We start from the raw sequence: 25,008 nt of genomic DNA, 5'->3' as shown, positions 1-25,008 counted from the left end.
ATTACATGCCAGAAAAAAATGGAAAATTATTTTAGTAAAACTTGTTTAAAGAAATGTTAGTAGAGATCTTTTATATAACCAGCAACCTGAGGTTTTGTCTTAACAATCAGAATATGAATAGTGTCTTCCTAAGGGAGACTTCAGAATATATGCTGCTTGAGACAGAGGCAGATCTACTGTTCGAGGTGAGAACAGAATCTGCTGCTCCTTTCTGCATGTTTTTTTGCTTAGGAGCAGCCAATACATAAGCAGAAGATCAAGAAAATGTATTTATAAATAAATTGCAGTAATTAAGGTAGGATGTAGTCAAGGTATAGACAGGTTTCAGTAAGCTCACCACATCAAATTGTCTCAAGAAGGGTTCCAATTGATACCCCAGCCACAGTGGTGTAAATGCATTCCTTATCACAGGGAAAGCAGAATTTCAAAGAGCATTTCCAAATGGCAAATACGCTTTTTATCAGGGAGCTCAGTCCCATCCAGAACAGGCTTCACCTCAGTTCTCAACTCCAGCTTTTCTATGATTTAATTTCAGTTTGTTTTCCCTTGTCTACCTCATTATCAAGCTTAAGCAACACTGAAGAATGCTGATTGTTTCCTTGGAATATGGAGCAGTAGAATTAGATGTCATCAGCATACTGATAGTTCCAAATGACCTCAAGTGGTAGCTTAAATGTAGATATTAAACAACATAGGGAACAAGAATCCCATAGCTCACATAAACTAATGACATAAATATCAAATAGTTATTTCCAGCACCATTTCAGCACTGCTCCAGCAAAGTCACTGGAATCACTTTAAAACAGTTCCCACAATGCCTCACCCTGGTAGATTACCCAGAAAGGATCCTACAGTCAATAGTATTGAAAGCCACCAACATCAAGGAGAACCTGCATAGTTGCACTATTCTTATCTAGCTTCCAGTGATCAAAACAATCTCAACACCATAACCTCAGTGAAAGCCTGATTAAAATGGATCCAGATAATCAATTACATCCAGACCTTTCTGATGCTCTGAGGCCATCACTTTTTTCCAATCACCTTACCAAAGAATGGAAGATTTGATAGTGGTATATACAGCCACTCCTCATTTAGGGGCTAACTAACTTGTTTAGCGACTGCAAATATAATAGTAATTTGTTATTAAAAAATCATTTTCCAACCAATGCATGCACTTCCAGCCAAATTTCATGCACCTGACAACGGTGCATGCCGGAGTGAGAGTAACACTGGTGTAGCTGTATGAGAGAACTTTATTTGAGACAGCAGCAACCAGTGATCTTTGCTGTGTCTCTCTCTTTCAGTTACATGTTTGTTTAGTGGCCATTTCACTTCCAATTTAAGAAATGGATTGTGGTTGCTAAATGAGAGGGTGTAATTAAAACATTCTTGCTGATTTATGAAGGGCTTTTTTCCCTCAGTCATTAATCACCTCCAGTAACCATGGATGCAGATGCAAACTGGTTGACTTAATCAGCCAGAAGGAGTAAGGATCAAGCAAACAGGTAGAGGCCCTCATCTCCCCACATACCCTGTTCAAAATGAAATGTGAGAATCCAAAAACCCATTTTACAGCAACATGATCTGCTTCATGAGCTATCTAAGGACTTTTTAAAAATCAACAGGCCATAAAAGAAGAGTAATTATTCTTCACATTGACATGTCTAAGTAATTTAAGATGGCACTCTAAAGATTTAAATTGTAGGAACCTGAAAGAGGTCACAACAGCTAACTCTTCCAGAACACTTGCTAAACATTTATCTATTATCCTTGACACCATTTAATGTGATTTAATGTTGACAATCAGTTCTTCAATCCAGCTCATTGCTGAGAAAGTTAAAATCCTTAAGTAGCATACATTTGTACTGAAATATATTAAACTTAAATATATTGCATATATAAAAAGAAGGAAAAACGTGCAACATACTCTGGGCCTTTGGCCTTTCCTCGCTTTCACAGTTTGTTTCTTCTTGAGATTTTTTTGCCAGGATATCCTTATCTTTATTATTCCTGCTTTCCAGAGCTTCTGTCTCTTTATAATCATCTACAAATGTGTCACTCTGCTGGAAGAATTCTTCTTTTGGAGGATCTGAAGATACGCATTGCTTCTCCAGCTTTAACTGAATATTAGAATTTTCATCTATTTTTCTTTCATTATGCTGATCTGAATCCTTTTCAGATCTGCTTTCATGCAGTGCATCTGGTTTATCTTCAGTATCAAAGTTCAGATAGGTTGCATTTGTAGCTGTATTATCACCTTCAGAGCCACTTACATCCCCCGCGTTTTCTTTTTCTGATCCTGTGGTGGCTTCCGTGATATTAGATTTGTCTTCCTTTGTATTTAATAAGCTGTGTTCATTCTTTACCTCCAATCCAGCAGCTACGGCACTCCTTATGGAACATTCTTCATCTTCCTGACCTACAGTTACTATTTCCTCAAGGTCAGTTATATCAGGTTCCATAATAAGATCATCCTCTCCTACCTCATCAACAGTTACAAGCTCTTCCATATTGGTTGGATACCAAGTTTCAGCTTCCATGTCACTTCCACTTTCCCAGTCCTACAACAGAAATGCAAATTTTATTGGGAAGATTACAGTAAACAAACATGTCAATCTGATTCTCGTAACTGCGTATCACAAATTGTTTATAAGAGTAAATCATGATAGCCTCCTTCATTACTTATTAGATTTATATCCTGCCTTTCATTCAGGAGCTCAAGATGGCACACAAAGCCCACCATCCAAACCCTGATCAGTTCCTACTCTAAATTTAAAAAAAAATAATCTAAGGCTGGCCAGGTGCTGCCATCTGCGGTGGCCTTCAAATATTAACTTGCATGTATAACTCAATAAGAAAGTATGCATGTGTACAGTATTAACATTTACTAAGGCAAGATCTACAACAACTCGGATGGCATGATAAATAATAGTATTTATTATCTATAAATAAGTATGAATTTATGTAGTTATAGTACTTACATTTTCCTCTTTAACAAAATTTTCAAATCATAATATAAAACAGAATGTAAAATAATTATATTGAGTATATAAAATAAAGTATCGAACAAAACACATACTTAAAATGGAAACAGCATTAAATAGATAAACTTTACAGGTATTTAAATGATATTAATGTAAGAAGCAGACCAATTTTGGGGGAGAAAGTATTCAATAAATAAGATGCCTCCAAAAAAAAAAAGGCATTTTCTCAGGTAGCACCTTCTGTCCTGGGAAAAGGTCTCAGATCTTAAACTATATAGAGGCAGAATTTGTTTGTACTGTATCCACAAACTGTGAAATATTTTAAGAGAGGGAGAGACATAAATTTTCCCTCAAGCTCTTCTTTGTTAATTGATAAGAGAAGGGCTTGAGAGCAAAATTGGCCTAATCTTAAATAACAGATTACTTGAGAAAAAGATAATACAGTACTTCTGAAAAGGTTCTTATAGATGGTCTTCATTGCCTGCAGTTCCTGTATCTTCTAAAAATTCTCACTTAGTACTCTTCTGTTTATGCAAACAGTGCTAAGCAGTATTTGAAGTGAGTCCCTGAACCTGTTTATACTCTTACCAATATACCAACTATCTTCCAATCTTGATATTCACATTATTTGGACTGAGTGCTTTATCCCTTGCTCTTCATTGAAATTCCTATGTCTGACTTTAATTTGTTCTTGTCTATACTTCCAGATTATGTGTGTGTGTATGAGAATGAGTAGGATCATCATTCCATTAATTAAATAAAATGTCTAAGTTGGTCAGGATCATGACCACCTGCTGTGGGGCTTTAGTATTAGAGGAAGAATAAGTTTCTTGAATGTTAGCTCCTTGGTTGGCCTGGTTCATATGACAGGGAAGCAATTGATTTGATTAAATGAGTGAGGTAAAGGAATTATTACATTGATTGTTAAATCTTTTTCCTCACTTTCAGGAACTAAATGCGAGTCATCTGAACCTGTTAAGTGTTTATCAGGTTTATCACTCCCTTTTATAACCACATTCAGGGAAGGCAAGAGGTAGGTACTATACAACTAAAATATAGCTCTCCTGAAGAAACAGCTACTCCGTCTTCAACCAGCAACAGGGGTGAAGCAAACTGATAATGAATAATTAAGGTAGGTGGGTGTATGAGGTTAAATTAACATCAACCATTTAATAGAGAACGTTCCAAGGAAGAAGAAAAGGTGTAGGTTCCCTTCATGACAGATGTGCAACTTGGTAAATGTGGTGCTCTTATGTAAGAACAAGTGGCAGTGATGGAATAAACTCTAGAAACTGACATGGGGGAATCCTTTTTCTTCATTTTTTTTAAACAAGTGACTTAGTTTTAATCCTTCCCATATCACTGATGTCTTTAATAGAAGACTTTAAGATCTAAATCTTCTGTTCCTATAGGCCAGGAGAAGATAAGAGAGTGAAGGAGAATGGGATTTAGAACGTTTTACCTTTACCTTTTCTTTTACCTTACCACTTTTACACAGATAAAAAAGAAAACATGGAATAGGAGATAAGTCTGTCCCTGGTTAAAAGAAACAGCCATGTTTGTGTATTAAATATTTCAGAATTTCCCACTGGTAGGGAGGGAGACATGTGATGAACTTCAGATCATGAAGCAGCAGAGAGCAATCAGAACAGATTTTGAACAGAGTACAGCATATGGGTCAGAATCCTCTGTTTTAGTTGTTGGTGTTGTTATTAATTTATTTACTTAAATTTGTTATGGCCACTGACTCTAGCAGATGTGGTTTATAAAATCCAAAAAACCCTAGTAAAAACCATGAAAAGCAAAAAGCAACACCGACAGCCTAGAATAAAACAACCATAACAGTAATATGAAGCCACAACAGGGGCCCCACAAACACATTAAGCCCAGGCCTGGGGCCAAGCCAGGTCTTAAGAGCTTTCCAGAACCCCAGAAGAGAGGGTGCTATCAGTATATTTGGGGGGGGGGGTTGCTATTCCAGAGGGTAGGGGCCATGATAGAGAAGGCACACTTTCTCAGTCCCAGAAGATGACGTTTAATAGAGGGGACCTGGAGCACATCCACTCTGCTGGAATATACCAGATTGGCAGAAACAGTTGGAGATAGGGGGTCACTCATATAACCAGGCCATATGTCATGAAGGGTTTCATAGGTGACAACCTGCACCTTGAAGCTGACTAGCAACCAATGCAGCTTGTGTAGAAGCAGTGACACATGGGCATAGCAAAAGTGTCTGTTACTGCTTGCACCACTGCATTTTGAACCATCTGTAGCTTCCAGAGGGTCTTCAAGAGCAGCCCCATGTATAGAGCATTGCAATCCAGTCATGAGGTGACCAGGGAATAAGTAATAGTCTGAAGGGTCTCCCTTCCATCAAACCTCTAGTTCTAATCAGTTTCACTGGAGCTTTGAAGTGTTGCATTGTGGGAGCTGCCAAGAAACCACAAACAAATTAAACCTCTATTTTCATCATTTATATAAAATTGTCAGCATGAGGAGGGAAGAAGGTGGAGAATTTGATTCAGTGACTGATAGATATGCCCTCAGATCAGAAAGATCTTTGTTGGTGGCCCAAGTCACAAGATGTTGAAAGGTCAAAATTGGAGGTAGAGATACTTACCTATTTGCCCATAACATTACTTCATTGTAGTCTAATTTGTCATCATGAGAGGTTGTATGGTGGCATTTTTGACTTGCATTATTTAGCATAGTAACTAATTTACTTTATGGAAAATACCACTAAGGTTTTTCCTTATAGTTCTGCCACAATCCCAATCAGTCCTATCACATTTCAAAAGGGGATCATAATTGCATACATTGCCTTTGCACAAAAAACTTTCAACCACTCTTTAAGATATTTGATTCAGATAATTCCCATTGTACAGTAGAAGCTTTTATAGAAAACACAGCAATGAAATTACTCTAGAAATTATTTTAAAACACAGTATGTTGGCAGCAAATGAAAGAAACAACAAATCTTCACACAGGCAAGCAAATGACTTTACAGGTACCATGGAAATTTGGTGGGATGAAAGTCATTATTGGAATGTAGAATCTGAGAGAAATACACACAGCAAAAATGGAATGGTTTGTATACCTCTGGGGAAAAAATAACCTTGAATATGGGAATTCTGTTGAAATGTTTGGGTAAGATTACAAGGAGTAAAAAACAAAAATGTTATGATTGTGGGAACTTACTACAGACCACACTTCCAGGAAAAGAATATGGATGATGCCCATCTAAATCAAATTATCAGCTTCTCAAGATGACCATCTACAGCTGCAACGAGAGATTTCAATTAACCCAATATCTGTTGGAAGTCCAACAGACCTCTGAATTCATTTGCTGATTATTTTAATTTCCTTGCAACTCTCATAAAATACAATTTCATTTTTCAAAATATTGCTCTGGTTCTGAGCATTGAAGTGAACTATCTCCAAAGTATACTGACTTGGCACTGTGTGTTACAATAGCCACTAGAATGCTTGATGCTTCTTATAACTTCATTTTTTAAAAACAACTGAATTTAATTTAACCTGGAAATTATTTATGGGCTATAATTCTGTACATGGACCTGTACCACCTCTGAAGTTTGTGTTTCTATTAAGATAAAGTTTTCACATATTAGATTTTGGCTGATTCATTTTAATAAGTATAGCCTTTCTCATATTAGACAGAAACTCCTATTAATTGTTCGTTCTGATAGATAATTCTTATAATACTGACTACCTTTCCTAAGTTATTGATTTGATTTTGTCAGTAGTTTTAAAATGCTAAATTAGATCAGTTTTATATGTAGTACAAATCTAATACTATTTTGAACTTTTTAAAATTTGTTATAAATCTTGTAAATCTATTCTCTATTTCTTTTTTATTTCTTTTTCCTCTTTTGTTGGTTGTGCTTTTAATTATTTGTTAAAATAAAATAAGATAAAAATAACTTTTTTCTGTAATAATGAGGAAACAGATTTAAACTGAATGCAGTGTGGGCACTTCTGTCCAATTTACTGCCTTAAAAATATTCCTATACCTTCTGCACAAGTGGAAATGCTAGCCATAAGTGTAAGCAAAACGTTATCTTGTGAAGACAATAGTTTTTAGTTTAAACATCTATACTTTCAACACCATTAAGATCTTACTGATAATTAAGTTTATGAAAAGCTAACTGTCATGCGCTGCCTACCTCTGAATAACGTTCAGACACTGGTTTGCAAAGCAGGCTCTGGTTTATTTCAGGGTAGGTACAACGTTGGTAGAAAAAAGCTGAGAGTGACAGGAGCGCGCCGGTGCGGGGTTTAAATACCCCGCGCCGGTCAGCGCCCCCTCGCTCTCGGTCACGTCACCCCCCTTTGTCCCATGCGTTGCCCTGCCATTGGTTGAGGGTTTCCAGGATCGCCCATCCTCAGGTTTTCAATCTTCTGCTGATTGCTTTCAGCTGGGCGATCCCCGTTGCATTGCCGCTGATGGCTTGGGTGGCTCCGTGATCCGTTTATCTATTGTTTGTTAGCCGTTAGTCGTTGTGGGTTGATGGCTACTTAACTTGTACCCCTTCACCTATTTCCTTGTCATTGTCATGAGTGCCATTGCGCTGATGACTTTAGCTCAACGGCACTCATGACATACTGCCCCCTTTCCGAATAGTGTTCTCCCCCGGGTTTCTGGGTTTTCCCCATGGAGCTGTCAAAACGCCACATTTTTTTTTTTTTTTTTTTTCAAAGTTCCCGCCGGAGTGTTTGTCGCCCCTCCCTTTGCTCCTCCCTCTACCACGTGCCTTCCCAGGGTGTGTCCATGGTGCGCATGCTCGGGTTCTGACCTGGCGTGCGCATGCTCCAACCACACCCTGTTTGTTTGGCTCAGTTCGGCGAGGCGAGAGGCGTGGCTGGTCGGGTGCTGCTCAGCTCCAGGTAGGGCCCTTCTTTTCTTATTTAGAGTGCGTCGCCTTTGTTGTGTCTCCTGGGCGTTGCCCCCAGGTTGCCCTGTTGACTTGCTTGCCACTCCCCCGCGGCCGGGGGGCGGGGGGAGGGTGCTGGCGATCGTTTGTCACCACCCCGTGGGCCCGGGGCGGGGGGAGTGAGTCCCGGGGGGGGGAAGGTCCACCCAAGTCGCGGGCTTGGGGGGGCCCTTTCCCTTGGGGCACGGGAGGCGGGGGGAGGCCTGCGGGGGGGGGGTTGGTTTTGCTGACCTTGATTGCGGTTTGTCGGGGTATGCCCGGTGAAATGCTCTGGTCAGGTCAGGCGCGTTAACATTGTGCGCCGCCACCCATTCCGGGTGGGGGAAGTGTTTCCACCTGACCAGATAGTGTAGAGTTCCTCGTTGCTTGCGGGAGTCGAGGATGTCCCTGATCTCGAAGTGGTGTTGCCCGTCGATCATTAGCGGTGCGGGCTGTGGCGTGCTTGGGTGCCATCGGGAGGTGGTTGCCGGTTTTAGGAGGCTGGTATGGAACACCGGGTGGAGTCTCCGGAGGTTGTGTGGCAGGTCCAGGCGTATTGCTACCGGGTTCACTATTTGCGTGACTCGGAACGGCCCGATGTACTTAGGCCCCAGTTTTTTCGAGGGTTGGGTTGACTTTAGGAACTTGGTGGAGAGATAGGCCATATCCCCCGCCTGGAACGTCGGTTGTTGGCGCCGGTGCTTGTCGGCCTGCTCTTTGTAAGCAGCCTGTGCCTCCTTCAGCGCCGCCGTGATTACTGGCCATGCTTCCGCGATCTTCCGTCCCCAGTCGCTGGCGTCCACCTGGGGTTCCGGGGGTTGAGGTAGCTCCAGTATGGGGACGAAGTCGCGCCCCGAGACTACTTCGAACGGGGTTTTCCCCGTGCTCGTGTGGACGGCGTTGTTGTATGCGACTTCGGCGAACGGGAGCAGTTCAGCCCAGTCGTCTTGGTGGTAGTTCGTATATGATCGTATAAATTGCTCTAAGGTGGCATTAAGAACCTCAGTGGCTCCGTCCGTCTGCGGATGCCAAGCCGTAGACAGGGCCTGTTGGGTCCCCGTCAGCTTCAGGAAGGCCCGCCAGAATTTGGAGGTGAACTGTGTGCCCCTGTCGGTCACCACACGTGCGGGACATCCGTGTAGCCTGTACACGTGGATGAGGAAGAGTTTGGCTAGTTGTTGTGAGGATGGGACCGACGTGCAGGGGATGAAGTGGGCCTGCTTTGAGAAGTAGTCCTTCACCACCCAAATGGCCGTTTTCTTCTGGCTGGGTGGGAGGTCCACTATGAAATCCATAGAGATTTCCTCCCATGGGCGGGAGGGTTCTGCCACCCGTTGCAATAGCCCCGCGGGTTTGCCTGGTGCCCGTTTGGCCCTAGCGCACGTTGGGCAGGACGCCACGTAGGTTTTTACGTCTCGCCTGAGCGCGGGCCACCAGAATTGGCGCCGCGTTAGGTGTAGGGTCTTGAGGAACCCAAAGTGTCCCGCTTGCTTGGCGTCGTGTGACCTATGCAAGATCGCCTGGCGTTGCGAGTCCGGGACGTAGATTCTGCCTTCCCCCCATGCCAGGTCTTGCGCCATTGTTACCTTGTCAGGGTTTGCCAGGAACCAGGGGTCGGTTTTGAGGGCGGCGGCGAGGTCCGTGCGCATTCCCCCTGGTAGTTGCGGTTGCCTTCTTTCCGTCGCCGGTTGTCCCGCCGTCGGCTGCGCCGTAGCGTCGAGCTGCCTCCGTGCGCCGCTTCGGGTGGTCACGGCCATCCCCAGTTGCGAGGCGGATAGGACCGTCCCAATGGTGTCTGGGGCGGGCTCTTCGTCTTGGGGCAGCCGGGAGAGGGCGTCGGCCAGGAAGTTCTTCTTACCCGGCATGAACTTCAGCTGGAAATCAAAGCGGCTGAAGAATTGGGCCCATCGGACCTGTTTTGGGCTAAGGCGTCTAGGCGTTCGTAGGGCCTCGAGGTTCCGGTGGTCCGTCCAGACCTCGAATGGTTGGGTGGCTCCCTCGAGTAGGTGACGCCATGTCTCTAGTGCCGATTTCACCGCGAAGGCTTCTTTCTCCCAGACGTGCCATCGCCTCTCTGTCTCGGAGAACTTCCTTGACAGGTAGGCGCATGGTTTCAGGAGCCCCGTGGAGTCTTTTTGTAGCAGGATGGCTCCCAGGGAGAAGTCTGAGGCGTCGGCTTGGACCACGAACGGCCGTTCTGGGTCCGGGTGCGCGAGGATTGGCTCCGTCGTGAACAGCGCTTTCAGCTTGTCGAATGCGGTCTGGCACGCGGGAGTCCAATTCAGCACTGTGCCTGGGTTCTTGGCGCGTCGGGTGTCCCCCACCCCTTTGGTTTTGAGGAGGTCCGTTAAGGGGAGGGCTATCTCAGCGAACCCCCGGGCGAAGGACCTGTAGAAATTCGCGAATCCCAGGAAGCTCTGTAGTTGCCGTCTGTTGCGGGGCCGCTCCCAGTTTAGTACCGCTTCGACTTTTGCGGGGTCCATTTCGATGCCGTCCCCGGAGATTCGATACCCCAAATAGTCTAGGCGCTCTTTGTGAAACTCGCACTTTGTGGGCTTTGCATAGAGCTGCGCCCTTCTGAGCTTGTCGAGGACTTGCCTGACTAAGGTTACGTGTTCCTCGTATGTTTTTGTGTAAATAAGGACGTCGTCGATGTAGACCAGGACCCCTTTAAACAGATGTTCATGCAGTACCTCATTGATGAGCTGCATGAACACCCCAGGGGCCCCCGCGAGTCCGAAGGGCAGTACCTTGTACTGGAAAGCGCCTAGGGGGCAGTTAAACGCCGTCTTCCATTCGTCCCCCTCCCTGATTCGGATGCGATAGTACGCCTCGCGCAGGTCCAATTTGGAAAAGACTTTGCCCGTGGACAGGTGGGCGAGCATGTCCTTCACCAGGGGTAAGGGGTATTTGTTGGACAGGGAAGCCGCGTTTAGGCCCCGGTAGTCGGTACAGAGCCGTAGGGTCCCGTCTTTCTTCTCTCGGAATAAGACGGGGGCTCCGACCGGTGAGCATGCTGGCTCTATGAATCCCCTGTCTAGGTTTTTATCGATGAACTCCCGGAGGGTTGCCATCTCCTTCGGGGTCATCGAATAGATCTTTGGTCTAGGTAGGGGGACGTCGGGCAGTAGGTCGATCCGGCAATCCGTCTTGCGGTGGGGGGGTAGTTGGTCTGCCTCTGCCTCTCCGAAGACCTCGGAGAAGTCGGCGTATTGTTCCGGTAGGTCTGCTGTGGTAGCGGCGTTGTCTTGTGTGGTCGCCTCCGCTCGTCCTACCGTGGGGTTGCTTTTGCCAGCTGGTACTGGTGCTCGATACTCGCCGTCGCCGAATGTGAAGGTGCGGGTCGCCCAGTTGATCCGCGGGTTGTTTTTCGCGAGCCATGGCATCCCCAGGACTGCAATGGGCCGTCCGATGGGCGTGACTACGAACGATGTGCGCTCGGTGTGAGTGCCCATTTGCAGGGTGACCGGCTCGGTTTGTAGCGTGGCTGGTTTCCCTCCCGCTGTAGAGCCGTCCAGCTGGTGGAATGCCAGCGGCGTGGGGAGGGGGAAGCAGCGGAGGTCGAGTTTGGCGACTAGGTCGGGGTGGATAAGGTTTTTTGAGCACCCCGAGTCCACTAGTGCCGCGGCCGTGGTGGCTCCGTTGCCGGCAGAGAGTTGAATTGCTGCCAATATTACGGAGCTTTTGTCGTTTCGTTGAGGTGGTCCGCGTTGCTGTCCCACCGCCTGCCTCGCCACGCGTTTCAGGGCAAGCGGGGAGCATTTCCCGCCGGCTGGTCGGGGTCGGTATTGTCCTCTTCTCCCCAGTAAGCGTCCCAGCCCTCTTCCGGTGTCGCTGTGGCCACGGTCATTCGGCGGTGAGGGGGCGGCCCCGGGTTGGGTGGTTTGGGGCTAATTTTCGGGGCGGGCTTGGGCGCGCTGGTCGGCGGTCGGTTGGCGAAGCAATCCGCCGTCTTGTGCCCTACTTTGCCACACCTCCCGCAGGACTCCCGGTTGAACTTCTTTTTTGGGTATATGGGGCCGGCCATCCCCCCGTGTGGTGCGGGTACCTTTTTCCCGACGTAGTTTGTGTCTTCCGTGGTTGTCATAAGGAAGGTGCGGTGCGCGTGTTCGGCTTTCCCCGCGAGGTGGATCCACCCGTGTAACGTTTCTGGGTCGTCGCGGTAGAGGGCCCATTGGAGAACGTCGCGGTTGAGCCCCCTTTTGAAGATTTCCAGCAGGGTGGTCTCAGACCAGTCGCAGACTTTTCCCGCGAGGGCTTTGAACTCCAGGGCGTAGTCAGGGACCGTGCGTGTGCCCTGTTTAAGTCTCTGGAGTGCGCTTTTCGCCCGTACTTTAGCTAGGGGGTCTTCGAAGTAGTTTTTCATCTCTTTGATGAAAGCAGGGAAGGTGGCGAGGGCGGGGGAGCTGGACTCGTACAGTTGGACGTACCAGTCCGCCGCCCTGTCTTGGAGTTTGATCGCCACGGCGGCGATCTTGTCGGCCTCGGAGTCATAGGAGTGTCCGTGCCTCCCCATGAACTCCCTAGCGTTGGTAACGAAAAACGAGAGTTTTGAGGGGGTCCCATCGAAGAAGATGGGGAAGTCCTTTGGGGCCCGGGCGTTTTGCGCGGCCCCGCCTCTCGCTTCCCGGGGTGTGGTATCGGCCGCCTGTGCCGTCTGCTGGCTCTCCGCTGGCCCGTGTGGGTTCGGTGCTTCGCTCGGGGTGTGGGCTTGTGCGGGGACGTCGTTGGGTGGCGCGGGGGGCATAAGCGCCTGGAGCATGGTCCGGAGTTCCGTCAGCTGAGCCCGCATGGCCGCGAGTTCAGCTCGTGCCTCCTCGTCCACAGCCCGCGCCGCCGCTGGGGCCGGTTCCGTTGGCGCGTCCTCGGGGGTGGGGGGTTCATCGTCCCTCCGCCGCGGGTCCGCTTCCTCCTCCGTCTGATGGGTGTCTCCGTCGTCCTCCTCCGTGTTGAGCACCGTGGGGCTGTCGCTCCACGCCCGTTGCTGGGGTGCGATGTGGGGCGCGGGGTCCTCCGCTGGTTTCGGAAGTCATGCTGCTCCCTCCCGCGGTCGGGTTGCCTCCGTCGCCATCTCCCCTTGGGGTTGGAGCTGAGGCTCGGGTCGGGTGGGGTGGGCGTCCATGGCTCCGGGAGTCCGCGGTGCCTCTGGCCTCGGTCGGTCCTCCTCTGTCTCTTGCCGCGCGGCTCGCCCTCCTGGTCCGCGCCGTTCCGGCCTCATCTTGCTGGTCTTCTCGCCGTCTACTCCTCCCGCGGCTCGTTGTCGTCCGGTGGGGCTCGGCGAGGCTGAGTTTATGACTCTCAGCTTTATGTCATGCGCTGCCTACCTCTGAATAACGTTCAGACACTGGTTTGCAAAGCAGGCTCTGGTTTATTTCAGGGTAGGTACAACGTTGGTAGAAAAAAGCTGAGAGTGACAGGAGCGCGCCGGTGCGGGGTTTAAATACCCCGCGCCGGTCAGCGCCCCCTCGCTCTCGGTCACGTCACCCCCCTTTGTCCCATGCGTTGCCCTGCCATTGGTTGAGGGTTTCCAGGATCGCCCATCCTCAGGTTTTCAATCTTCTGCTGATTGCTTTCAGCTGGGCGATCCCCGTTGCATTGCCGCTGATGGCTTGGGTGGCTCCGTGATCCGTTTATCTATTGTTTGTTAGCCGTTAGTCGTTGTGGGTTGATGGCTACTTAACTTGTACCCCTTCACCTATTTCCTTGTCATTGTCATGAGTGCCATTGCGCTGATGACTTTAGCTCAACGGCACTCATGACACTAACATTCACCGCATCTGGGAGACCAATACCATCTCTCTTCTCTCAAATTTCCACATACAAACCTTAAAATCTGTTTCAGATGGTTGGATTAAAACTGGGGCATGGGTAACGCAGAAGTTTAATGGTATCACCCCACACCCTGTGCTGTCGGCAAAAAATGTTTCTGCTAATGAAAACTTGTAACTGGATTCTACCCCTTCCTGCAAGTTTAGAAATCTCTCTTTATTCTCTTAAACAGTTGTACCTGCCAAAACAATTACCAATTTCTAAACATTTTAGAAAATGCTGCCTGGAAGATTACTTTGAAACTGACCAGGATTTCTAAATCACTCTCCAATATGTGGCATGATACTTATCCTTTCAAAGGAGAAAGCCAAACCTCCCAATCAATCCCTAGAACGAAGTTGTAATTCTGAATATAAAAGTTATCAGTAAGTGGAAGTCATAACAGGGCACATGTCTATATTAAAATAAGCTGATACATTACTATCCATCTATTATAACTGTCTGTGGGCGCTATGATATGTAAATGAAAATAATTTACTTCACAAAATTGAAATGATACAGAGGTAAATGTTTTGCTGGTCGCTGACTGAATAAATATTACTGACAGAGGTAAATGCAATATTCTTTTTCAATCTATAATCAGACAGTTTTCAGCACAAATAAAAATGAACACATGGGCTTAGCTTTATTCAATATTAGACTGAAGGAATGTATGCAAATATTATCACATTTTGCTGCCTTTACATCTATCTGTATTTTGCATCTTAACAAATCGTTGCAAATTACTTTGTTGTATTCTACTAAATTTTATGTTCTTGAAGGGGAGTTAGCAGCATTTGCTGCAAATTTCAGATTCAGGAACTACTAAACTGTCTTCTAAGTTTTAAAAGAGTTGGGATCCTAGCAAGAATGACTAAGTCCTGTGGCACCTTAAAATCTACCAAACTTATTAATGATCTGGATCTCACTCCAGACTGATGTCTAGTAAAGTTGACCATAATTCACAAACTCTGCCTGGTAACAGATTTACTAGTTATTAAGATGCCACAAGATTCTTTGTTGTTTTTGCTGGAAAAGACTAGCTTGAGTACTCCTCTGAACTTGCAGAAATAAATTTGTATCCTAATTAAACAAAATAGTGTTGCTAGCAAGATTTTTGTTGTTTTGTCTATAAAACTATTTCATAATTAATGTTAATAATAGTGAATTAAAATAATTATATTTATAATAGTTTATATTACTCATTACCTCATTTTCATTTCCTTTTCCTTTCTTTACATCATTTCTTTCAGCCATACCAGATGTCTCCTTCTCTGGCTTTGTAGCAGTGTCTTTTAATTTTGCTTTATCACTTTGCTTTTGCCTCATACTGTCAGGCATCATGCTGGACTTTTGTTCTGACATTTCCTCCTTAGCTGTGTCTTCACAATGAGAATGCTTGCGTTCTCTCAATCTTGTCTCTTCCTTTCTTTTGCACTTCAAAGCAGCATCCAATGTCTGATTTTGATATTTCTCAGACTTTTGCTTAGATGATTTTCTGTAACAGTCTTCTTCTCTCATCTTATGGCCAGGCAAAAGGTAAGCCCCTTTTGCACTGGGTGAGCCCCCTCTTAAATATTTTTCTTTGTGCCCTCTGGTTGCTTCAACATGCTCTTCCAAGTCCAGGTGCCGTAAATAATGTTTTCTTTCATGCGTCCATATGTCACTCCGAACTCTTTTCTCTTCCCCATTCTCTCTCCAAGGCAGTAATTCTTTATCTTCCTCTCTTCGAGAATAAGGAGACTGATCCCATGGTTCTCTTCCATTTCCCCATTCTATTCGGTTTGTGCTTAATGGACTACAGGGGGAACTACAGGAAGTGAAGCTTGGAGTTCGTGATCTTGGGGAAAGTGAACAGTTTATGGGGCTGCGGGAACGAGGCCTTTCCAGTCCATATCTACAGTACAGGGGAAGAGTGGCATGTTGCATATAATCATTCTTAAATAAATTTGCTTCTACTTAAGCTAATACATTTCATGTTTACCTGTTTTTAGAAGTAATATATGCATTTCAAACAATCAGTAATAACAGTGAGTTATTAAACAATGCTTGGTTTAAAATAACAATATTTTCAGTGTGGCTTTGTATCATATGTATAATCAGAGGAGCAGAAACAAGCGTAAAATATTAATACATTACTATGGTCAAGGAAAAAATCTCCAAATGCCTAAGATTTGAATAAATGCTAAAACTATTGCATCACTATCAGTATGAAAGTCATACTAACAACAATAATATAAACTGAGTTTATATAACTAAACAACTCTGGTGGTAATATTGGATATCCTTCTCTTACTTATCATAGTTCCTAATGGAAGGTTGGGATGTTTCCCAAGACCTTTGATCCTGAAGCAAAACTATTTCCCCATCTCTGCTTCTCTATACTGCATCTCTCCATTTCTGGCCACTGCTATTCCTGTCTTGGCTGCTTGACATCTTCCCTCTTTGGAAAAGGCTGGCCAAGATCTTCAGTACTGGAGCATTTTCAGGAATAGCTCAGCTGTTCCACACTCTCCAGAAGGAGAAAAGACATGGAGTGACAAAGTTGCTCCTTGCAAGAAAAGGAAGAGAAAACTGGCTTCTTGCTTTATCCTGCATGGACTGCTTTTATCAGGTAGATACAAGCATTCCATGCAGAATAACAGTGAATATTTTTTAACAAAGCAAACATATTTAGAACTTATTCATTATTATTCGAATAGGAGAAAACTTCAAATCTTAAGGAACTACTAGTCTTATATTTGAAAGTCTGTCTTACATGAATACTTTTTCCAAATTTTGTAGCTTCTTCCCAAATTATCTGGAAGGGCCCAGTAATAGTTTCTCCTCTGCTGAAATCACATATTTTCTTCCATTTGTCACAAAAGTAGGACAATACCAATATGAAAAAAATACCTGTCTGCTTCTCTCAACATATCTCTTTCTCTTTGAGAATGGATATCTTGGATTATTGCTGCCACATTCTTTCCTGGTTTCTAAGCAAAATAAACATATAATAAATGTAAGTAAATGTATACTTCAATGTTTTTAAAAATAAAGTTGGCTTGCATAGATAGTATGATAAATGGCCTGTCCTCACCATTGCATCCTTCATTAATTCTTTCCACTTTTCATCATAAACAATCAAATCAGTCATGCTCTTCTATTAATTCCTTGTTGATATGTACATATGAAAATAAAGAATGCTTAAACCAAATGAACAGCTTTTCCTAAGCAGATACTTAGGAAACAATCACTACTCTGATTCATTTCTGAGATTTCAAATGGCCCAATAACTTTTTTGCATTAATTCCCACCCTTTCCATTCATATTACCTAGCAGAATATTTTTTCCTCAGATCATGTTCATTACCAAGTTCTTCATTTTTTTTTCTCCAAAACGCATTTTGGTTTCTTCTTTATCCCTACTTATTGGAGCACACCATGCAACTATCACCAAATTATGAATTTCTATTCTTCTATGCATCCAGAACAATATACATGATGCCAACTCATACTTTCTGACAGCTATATTAGTTCTTTCATTCATAGTTCAATCTACACCTTCACCTCCCTATAGTATTCATCTACTCCATTCCAAAAAATCAACTACCTTCATTCAAAGTTATTACATACTCCACTGTTCTTTCTGTTTTACTATTCCTCCCTCTCTCTACGTTTTCTTTTGGTTTTTAAGAAAGCAACCCTCTCTTAATTACCAGTCTCTTGTTGTGAACTGGTCATCTGTCTTCCCCTTGGCAAGCTTGGCACTCTTCAATTAATCTGTTCTTAATCCTTCTAATAAATTTCATTTCCTTATAATTTGTTTCATATTGCATACAGAATAATCTCCAGTTTGGTTTTCCTGCCAAATAGTTTGTATATAAGTTCTACTGCAACTCTCAATCAGACTTTGTGGTATGAACTGTAATAAAACTAGTGACTGGAAGACACAAGTATAAGCAACTTTGCAAAAAAATCATGGGAACTGCTGCTAAAAATTTGCTCCAACTTGTTAGTGGGGGGGGGGGCTCGGGTCTGCAAAAGGGATGCTGGTGGGCTGCTTATGCCTCTGGACTGACTTTTTTCACAAAAAATCTATAGAAACAGTGTACTTAATTCCACAATATATTCTTGATCATGGTAAAAAAAGAGAGTCACCATTAATTAAAACAAATACTGATGTCTCATCTTAAAGCTCTTGGTCAAAGACTTCATCCAAACTTCTCAGCTCTGAACACACAGCATGTTAGGGCTCACTGAATATCCAAGTCTACCAAACAATGTGGAGTATTTGAAGGGGAAAAAATAGCAAAATGTACTTATGATACTTTTGGAAGAAACAAGGCATCAGGACACAATACTGCCTTGTCTCTATGTAGGGCTGGGTATGGAATTCCTTATCTGTTAGCACAGACATATGGAAGAGAAGAAAAGGACAGCATGGAAAATCTATTTCAAAAGCATGTTTTAAGTGGACTTCTCTGTTTTCTCTAACAGCCATTACAACAAGACATTCTATGGGAAGCATTCTGGAAAAGAGAGGGAGGAAGGGAGATGACGAGGGCATCGAAAGCCTGCTCCACCAAAGTTTCCCATCCACCACAGAGCCACTGCCACAAATTGTTCTGTAGGAATGGTCCTTTGAAAACAAAGGCCAATTATTTTTAAAATTATTATTATTATTATTAATTAAAGAATGAAAGGAACATTAAAAGAAGTCTTGAATTACAAGTTTTGTTTGCCTCACTTGGTATATTTAAGCAAATTAAACAGGAAATAGGCCCCATCAATGGACAATGCATATTCATTTATTAATTTTTATTTATTTATATTTCATATTTCATCACTGCCCATCTCACTAAGAGTGACACTGGGCGGTTTACAATAAAATTAAAATAACTACAGATTAAAATACAATAAAAGCAAAATTCTTCATAAAAATATAAATATAAAATATAAAATCCAAGATGGTGAATACAAAGATCTTAATTTAATACAGATAATTCCCCAGGGCCTCTTCAAGGCACTAGCCACCCCCACGATTGATTGCCCCTTCTCCTGCCCCAGGTGAGATGGGAGAGCCTAGTCTTCACTCCCTTTCAGAAAGCCAGGAGAGTGGGGGCTTGCCTCACCCCTGGGGGCAGGGGCCACAGCAGACACGGCTCTCCTCCTGGTCCCCGCCAATCAACAATCTCTCATGGACAGGGTCTATAACATGCCCTCTCTGCCTCACTGGGTGGGACGGGTCAATGTAATGATGAGATGTTCCCTCAGGTAACCCGGACCCATGCCATGTAGGGCTTTAAAGGTAAAAACACCTTGAATTGGACCCAGAAGCAAACTTGCACCCAATGCAGTTCGCGCAGCAAAGGTGTTACATGCGCCATTCTTGGGGCCCCTAAAACTGCTCACGCGGCTGCATTCTGAACCAGCTGTAGCTTCTGGATTTCAAGGGTAGCCCCATGTAAAGCGCATTGCAATAGTCTATATGGGAGATATACACATCAATAATTAGATGGCTGCAGGAAAGAAGGGGAATGCTTAAATTTTATCTGTAAACAAAAATGTGCAGTTGAAGACTATTTCTGACCAGCCAGATGAACAGAATGACATGACAAACAATGATATTACCTTTAGCTGAAGTTCTTTGTATCTTTTAGACATCCTAATGAGTAATTTGTCATCATTTATCATTGCAGGTTTCTCTTTATAATATTCTACCATAGCCTGGGCTGCTTCAGTATAGGCCATCTCTAGAAAAGCCTGTTATAATACAAAAAAAGCCTGTTATAATACAAAAATAGTTTAGAGTTTAGTAATTTAGTCCACACAAGAAAAATGCAAAAAACTACAGTAATAATATATTAAGATTATATCTTAAGAAGAAATGTAATTTTTCTAAATATAAAATATTTCAATATATTTATCCACAAATAAATATAGGAATATTTATTCGTTTTCTACTAATCAGATACTCTGGTGTAATTTTAGTTGCAGAAAAATACAGGAGGCTAGTATCTTCAGTTGTAGGGAGAAAGAAGGTATCATGATAGATCATCAGTTGTAGAACATAATAAAGTTAATTTTTAAAAACTGTTATGCAACCAATCTCTTCAGAGAGAGAGAGAGAGAGAGAAGGTATGTGAGAGCCAGTTTGGTGCAGTGGTTAATGCAGCAGGCTAGAAACTGGGAGACCATGAGTTCTAGTTCCACCTTAGGCACAAGGGCAGCTGGGTGACCATGGGCCAGTCACTTTCTCTCAGCCCCAGGAAGGAGGCAATGGCAAACCACTTCTGAAAAACCTTACCAAGAAAACTGCAGGGACTAATCCCTGTCTGAGAATCGGACATGACTGAATAGATAAAAAAAATTATGTATGTGCCTGTGGCTCCCTCTCTGTTTCAGTATAGCTGGATGATAGACAGACAGATAATAGATAAATCTCCTGCAAACCAGGAGAACAGATGAACAAAGAGAGGGAGAGAGGGAGAGAGGGAGGGAGGGAGGGAGGGAAGACAGAAGGACCTATATTTAAATTAGATTCTGCTACCGGTAGCTGAAAGACACCTGGCTTGTGTTTACCTGCTCCCCTGCCCTTTCTGCTTTTTAAGCCTTGATTCTTGCCAGAGGATTGGGAAAAGGCTGAGACTTCATTAGGGAGTGAAGGAGGATGGGGCTGTGTTTACTAGCTATCTTGCTTCTCCTTCTCCCTCCTTTTCTCTCTGTTACACAGACATACTGTACTCTCAACAATCCTAGCAAAGTAACCTTGCTGCAACTCCTCATGTATATTGTACACACAAACACAAAAGGATGTTCAAAGTATACTTTCCTAAACAGAATAAGAGACCTTTTTTCCTGTACAACTCCAAATCCCATCAGCCCCAACCAGTTCAATCATCAGAGTTCTCTAACCATTTTTTATAGAATGCACAAAACCTAAAAATTTCACATATTTACATTTTTATTATAACTGAAAAAAGAATACCTGATTGGTAGATTTCATGAGAATATAATTAGTGACTTTTCCAAAGGGAAGTCCAAGGTTGATGACATCATTCTCTGTACAGCTTCCTTCAGGAAGATTACAGATGTGTACTACACGACCTGGAACACATTTCCTTTGTAGAACCTGAAATTGTTTAATTTAAATTTAGAAACAGAGTTAACCACCAGCTTAACATACACATTTGAAATTACACTTCTTACCCTGCACTGAGTTCGTACATAGCTGATCTTTTCAGAATCTCAAATACTTGTGCACGGAGCACATATAATCTCCCTTTTACTGTAGCCCAAGAGTTTGGTTGAAAATTAATACTCTCATGTAATTGTGTAGCAATTAATAACAACATATTGAAAGCTGCCTGTATATAACAGTTTCATGTAAGATATAGATTACAGCAATACTTTGGGGAAAATCTGTAAATCCACAATTCTCCTAATCACCATGCATATAATCATCCATGACTAAAAAAACATATCTGATTTCTCTAATACTCAGTAGATAAATCGATGTCTTGGTACATATCATAATGATGAAAATATAATGAAACATCAGAGGCAAATACATAAACCACATGATTTGCTTCATGCTGTTGTGACTCATGTTTTGCCATTTGCTCCCACTCTCTGTCCCTAGGAAGTAAATACAATTACAGAATTGTAAAACAAACCATCAGTAATTGCACCATTATAAAGCAAACTACTTAAGACAGAGACTAACAGGAAATGTAGGACAATAGCTACATATTTATACCAAGGTTTAGATTAGGATAAAAATATGGTTACCTTGAACAGATAATTGATTTGATGAAATCCTTTGAGAAAACAATTTAAAAGTATTCTGCTCAAGAAACAATTATTCTACAAAATGTATCAACAAACACTTATTCATATCACTAGAAAAGAGAGCAAGCACATACATAATATGTCAGTAGGATCCTGTATTAAATAAGAAAGATGACCTTTACTGTGAGACTTGCAAGATTGATGTCAGCCACACTATTTAACACGAAGCAAGAAATCAAGTCCACACAATAGCTAAAACTGTGTTTATTAATATTGGCTACAGTAACAGATTCCTGCAAGTCTGACTGTGCTTTATTTCCCTCACCCCCACCCCGCTATACTCAGGTGAATTAGGGAGGTGTCTGCCTGAGTTTTTGTGCATGCCTTCTTATTTTGGCCATATTTTTAAGCCATATTTTTCTCCTTGTTGCCTTGGTAATGGATCTGGCCTATCTTTGTCATGCAGCCCAGTGTCCAGGAGCAACTTCAATATGGAACATAAAATGACTCCAGTGGAATCTCCAGCCTAATAATACTCACATTTCCAAGTGCGTAAGATAATGTGGAATTTGACTGGCCAAATGAAGAATTGTATGATGACTCTGCATTTAATGGATAATCTAAAAAATGACACATATTCAGTGAAAACCTATCAATGTGCATATGCCAAAAAAAGGAAGAAAGCATTCTGTTAAACATAGATTTTGAGAGAGCAAAATTCTTTCACATTTATTTATTTCTTCCTACAAAACTCCTATTGCTAATTTATTTATTTATTCAATTTATATGGCCACCCATCTCAAATATATGACTCTGGGCAAAAGCCAATAATGGTCTATTATCCCCTGGAGATATCTGGCATATAAAAACTGTAATACATAAAAGTGAGATTTTGTTCTAGATTGCCAAAACTAACATAGAAGGAACCAAGTTGAATCAAATCAAAGGAGTATGACATAAGGAAATCCCTAAAATAGGGCTTTCTCTCTTCTTTTTCATTAACTGGCAATCAAGTCCTGTTGTTTCTAATCCTCAAAGTAGTCATAGCTGTCTGCAATGGGTACAAGGGGGGCAAATGATGAAATAGGTGTCTTGAAGACAGTGTGTAAAAGCTACAACTCAGGTGCCTCCCTCAGATGTGAGCCTAAGCACATAAGGGTATCATCTGCATTATGACATAATTGCATATGTGCTGCTACTTTGAAGAAAACAAGGTTTGCCCTGGTACCACTAAAAGTAACATACAATCTGGTAGCTACGGGTATTTATTCTCCATGAATTTGTCTAATATTCTTTTAAACCTACCCATCACTAAACCTTGTTATATACATCTTATTGTTTATCTACCGGGATTTCATACTGGTCAACTGTTTGGATGAACCCAGGTTCTACTACAAAGGGCAGAGTGGCGGGTGGGGAATCTCTGCTTTTTCCATGTCTTTTAAATACTTTTTAATTTTAAATACTTCTCTCATACTCCTCACCAAAAAAAAAAAAATTCTCCTGTATCTTGATCCTTAATTGTTCTTTAAGTTCTACAATATAATTTATGTGATGTGATGAATAGGGTTGTACTCCATTACACTGCATCAGAAGTTTGTATAAAGGCATTAGGGAAAAAAAGGCATTTTCAGTAACTATTATGGAAATAAGATGTGACACCAAGAAACAATATGAGTTACAATCAGTATGAGATTTAAGCACTGCAAATCATTGAGTAATTCACAGAAAGGCGAGCTAACTCAATACCTCAAGACATATTATCAGAAAAATCAGAAAAGTTAATTTGATCACAACAGTTACAAAATACTACATCTTTTTCCTTTTTCCAATGTGCTTATATGTTCATAAATATTCTGAAAAACCATTATATGCTTCTACTCTGGGGGAAAAAATAAAACTTCAAACATAGATATTAATTTAGTCATTAAGATTACACTTCTTCAATATTCAGTGAAATGTCTCCTTGTGTCAACTATATTCCAACTAAATATGTATGTATTATTTGAATGATTTACCTTCAGTACCAGAAAGATTAAAGCCAGTTTTATTATTTGGGGAAGAAGAATGCAACACTCCTTCTGTTGCTGAATTCAACATACAACGAATGTCAGGACTAAAAAAGAAACAATGGTTGAAATTAAGATATAGAATAAGAACACTTGGGTCAGATCTTAATTTACTTAGTTACCAGATATCTTGTACTGATAAAATCCAACAATAATGCTACCTCAGTAACAGAAATTATGAAATTATTCTAAGAACATTAGGTTAGTACCATGTCAAGATTGGCTATAAGGGAATTTCGCAACTGGGTATTCCTGGAACCTTTTAAAATTTTTCAACCAATAAATAACCATGGAAAAGAGCTGGAAAATACAAAATAAACGGTTAGAGTTATAATTAGAATATAGGTAAAACTGAGGTGACAATTTTCAAGTGGAAATTATATCTGAATTCAGTAAACATTCCTTCTGCCTTCATCAAGAACAATGATGTAGTTGACACTGTTCACAAAAATATCTGTATTAGAGAATCTGTAATCTAACTATCTTCAAGACATTCTCCAAATAGGTGGGAACTGCCAACTTCCAGTATTCCCAGCCAGTATCACACCACATATGCTGGGCATCAGGTTGCACCAGTAACTTAGTAATGGAAAATTTTACCTGCAACTTCAATGTTTAGACAAGAAGTAGGAACCTCACTATTCAAAGCTACATCTTAATATTACATTTGTCACAGATCGTCAGTTAAATGATACATTTTTTTCTTTTTCTTTTGCAAAAAGTTCCTATTTGTTATATTAATTAAATGTTTTTTGAGCATGAATGTGTGTGTGTGCGTGTGTACACACACACACACACAAACACATATATATATTCATACTCACATACAAATATGAGACTAAAAATGTCTGGGAAATAGAGACATCAATATATTTCAACTACTCACTTCTCTGAGAAAGCCAAGCAATTTTGAATGTGAAGATTTCCTTTAATGTGCTGATCCCAGTCCTCAGTTAAAAGAATAAGAAATATAGTGTGACATACCAGAAAAGATATAACAAATACAGTTGGAATATGCATTTGCAATGGGTGCAAAGACATTCATAGTAGTTTTCATTTATTTTTATGAAAAATTATGTAACAAAGTTATGATAAATGAAAAGATTTTATACAGTACTTTGAAACATAGTGCAATCAAAATTAAAACCTTAAATCATCCATTCAGCTAAGTAGGTCCAGGAGCCATTTAGTCACATTGCTCTGTACAATTGGGCAACGCTACTATGGATAAAGAAAGAGTTTCAATTTATGTTAATCCTATCTAGAGAAATGTCACTGGTCACATGTGAATAAAACTGCACATTTTGTAGATCCCTTTATGAAATGGATTTGTGGTTTTGGAGAGGACCGTTAGTTTGAGTGCCTGCCCAGTGTTTGAACATTACAGATGGGAAGTGGTCAGATCCTTATCATTTGTAATGTCCTGGAATATTGATGCTATGTA

The 25,008-nt window shown here is 42.2% G+C and overlaps 1 protein-coding gene across 1 annotated transcript in view; it reads right to left on the bottom strand.

The window, feature by feature from the left end:
• RBM20 (RNA binding motif protein 20) overlaps positions 1-25,008 on the bottom strand; it is an 85,134-nt gene that overhangs the window by 9,620 nt on the left and 50,506 nt on the right. Inside the window, exons 3-10 of the mRNA XM_063307804.1 lie at positions 24,451-24,512; positions 23,514-23,611; positions 22,036-22,115; positions 20,693-20,836; positions 19,336-19,467; positions 16,619-16,698; positions 14,933-15,620; positions 1,928-2,561 (exon numbers count right to left, since the gene is read on the bottom strand). Of these exons, the coding sequence (XP_063163874.1) occupies positions 1,928-2,561; positions 14,933-15,620; positions 16,619-16,698; positions 19,336-19,467; positions 20,693-20,836; positions 22,036-22,115; positions 23,514-23,611; positions 24,451-24,512 (1,918 nt within the window). The remainder of the gene's footprint in view (positions 1-1,927; positions 2,562-14,932; positions 15,621-16,618; positions 16,699-19,335; positions 19,468-20,692; positions 20,837-22,035; positions 22,116-23,513; positions 23,612-24,450; positions 24,513-25,008) is intronic.

This window comes from Candoia aspera, chromosome 6 (assembly GCF_035149785.1).
Source record: "Candoia aspera isolate rCanAsp1 chromosome 6, rCanAsp1.hap2, whole genome shotgun sequence".
NCBI lineage: Eukaryota > Metazoa > Chordata > Lepidosauria > Squamata > Boidae > Candoia > Candoia aspera.
The sequence above is the reverse complement of the archived record's forward strand: the minus strand, read 5'-3'. Positions and strand labels throughout refer to the sequence as shown.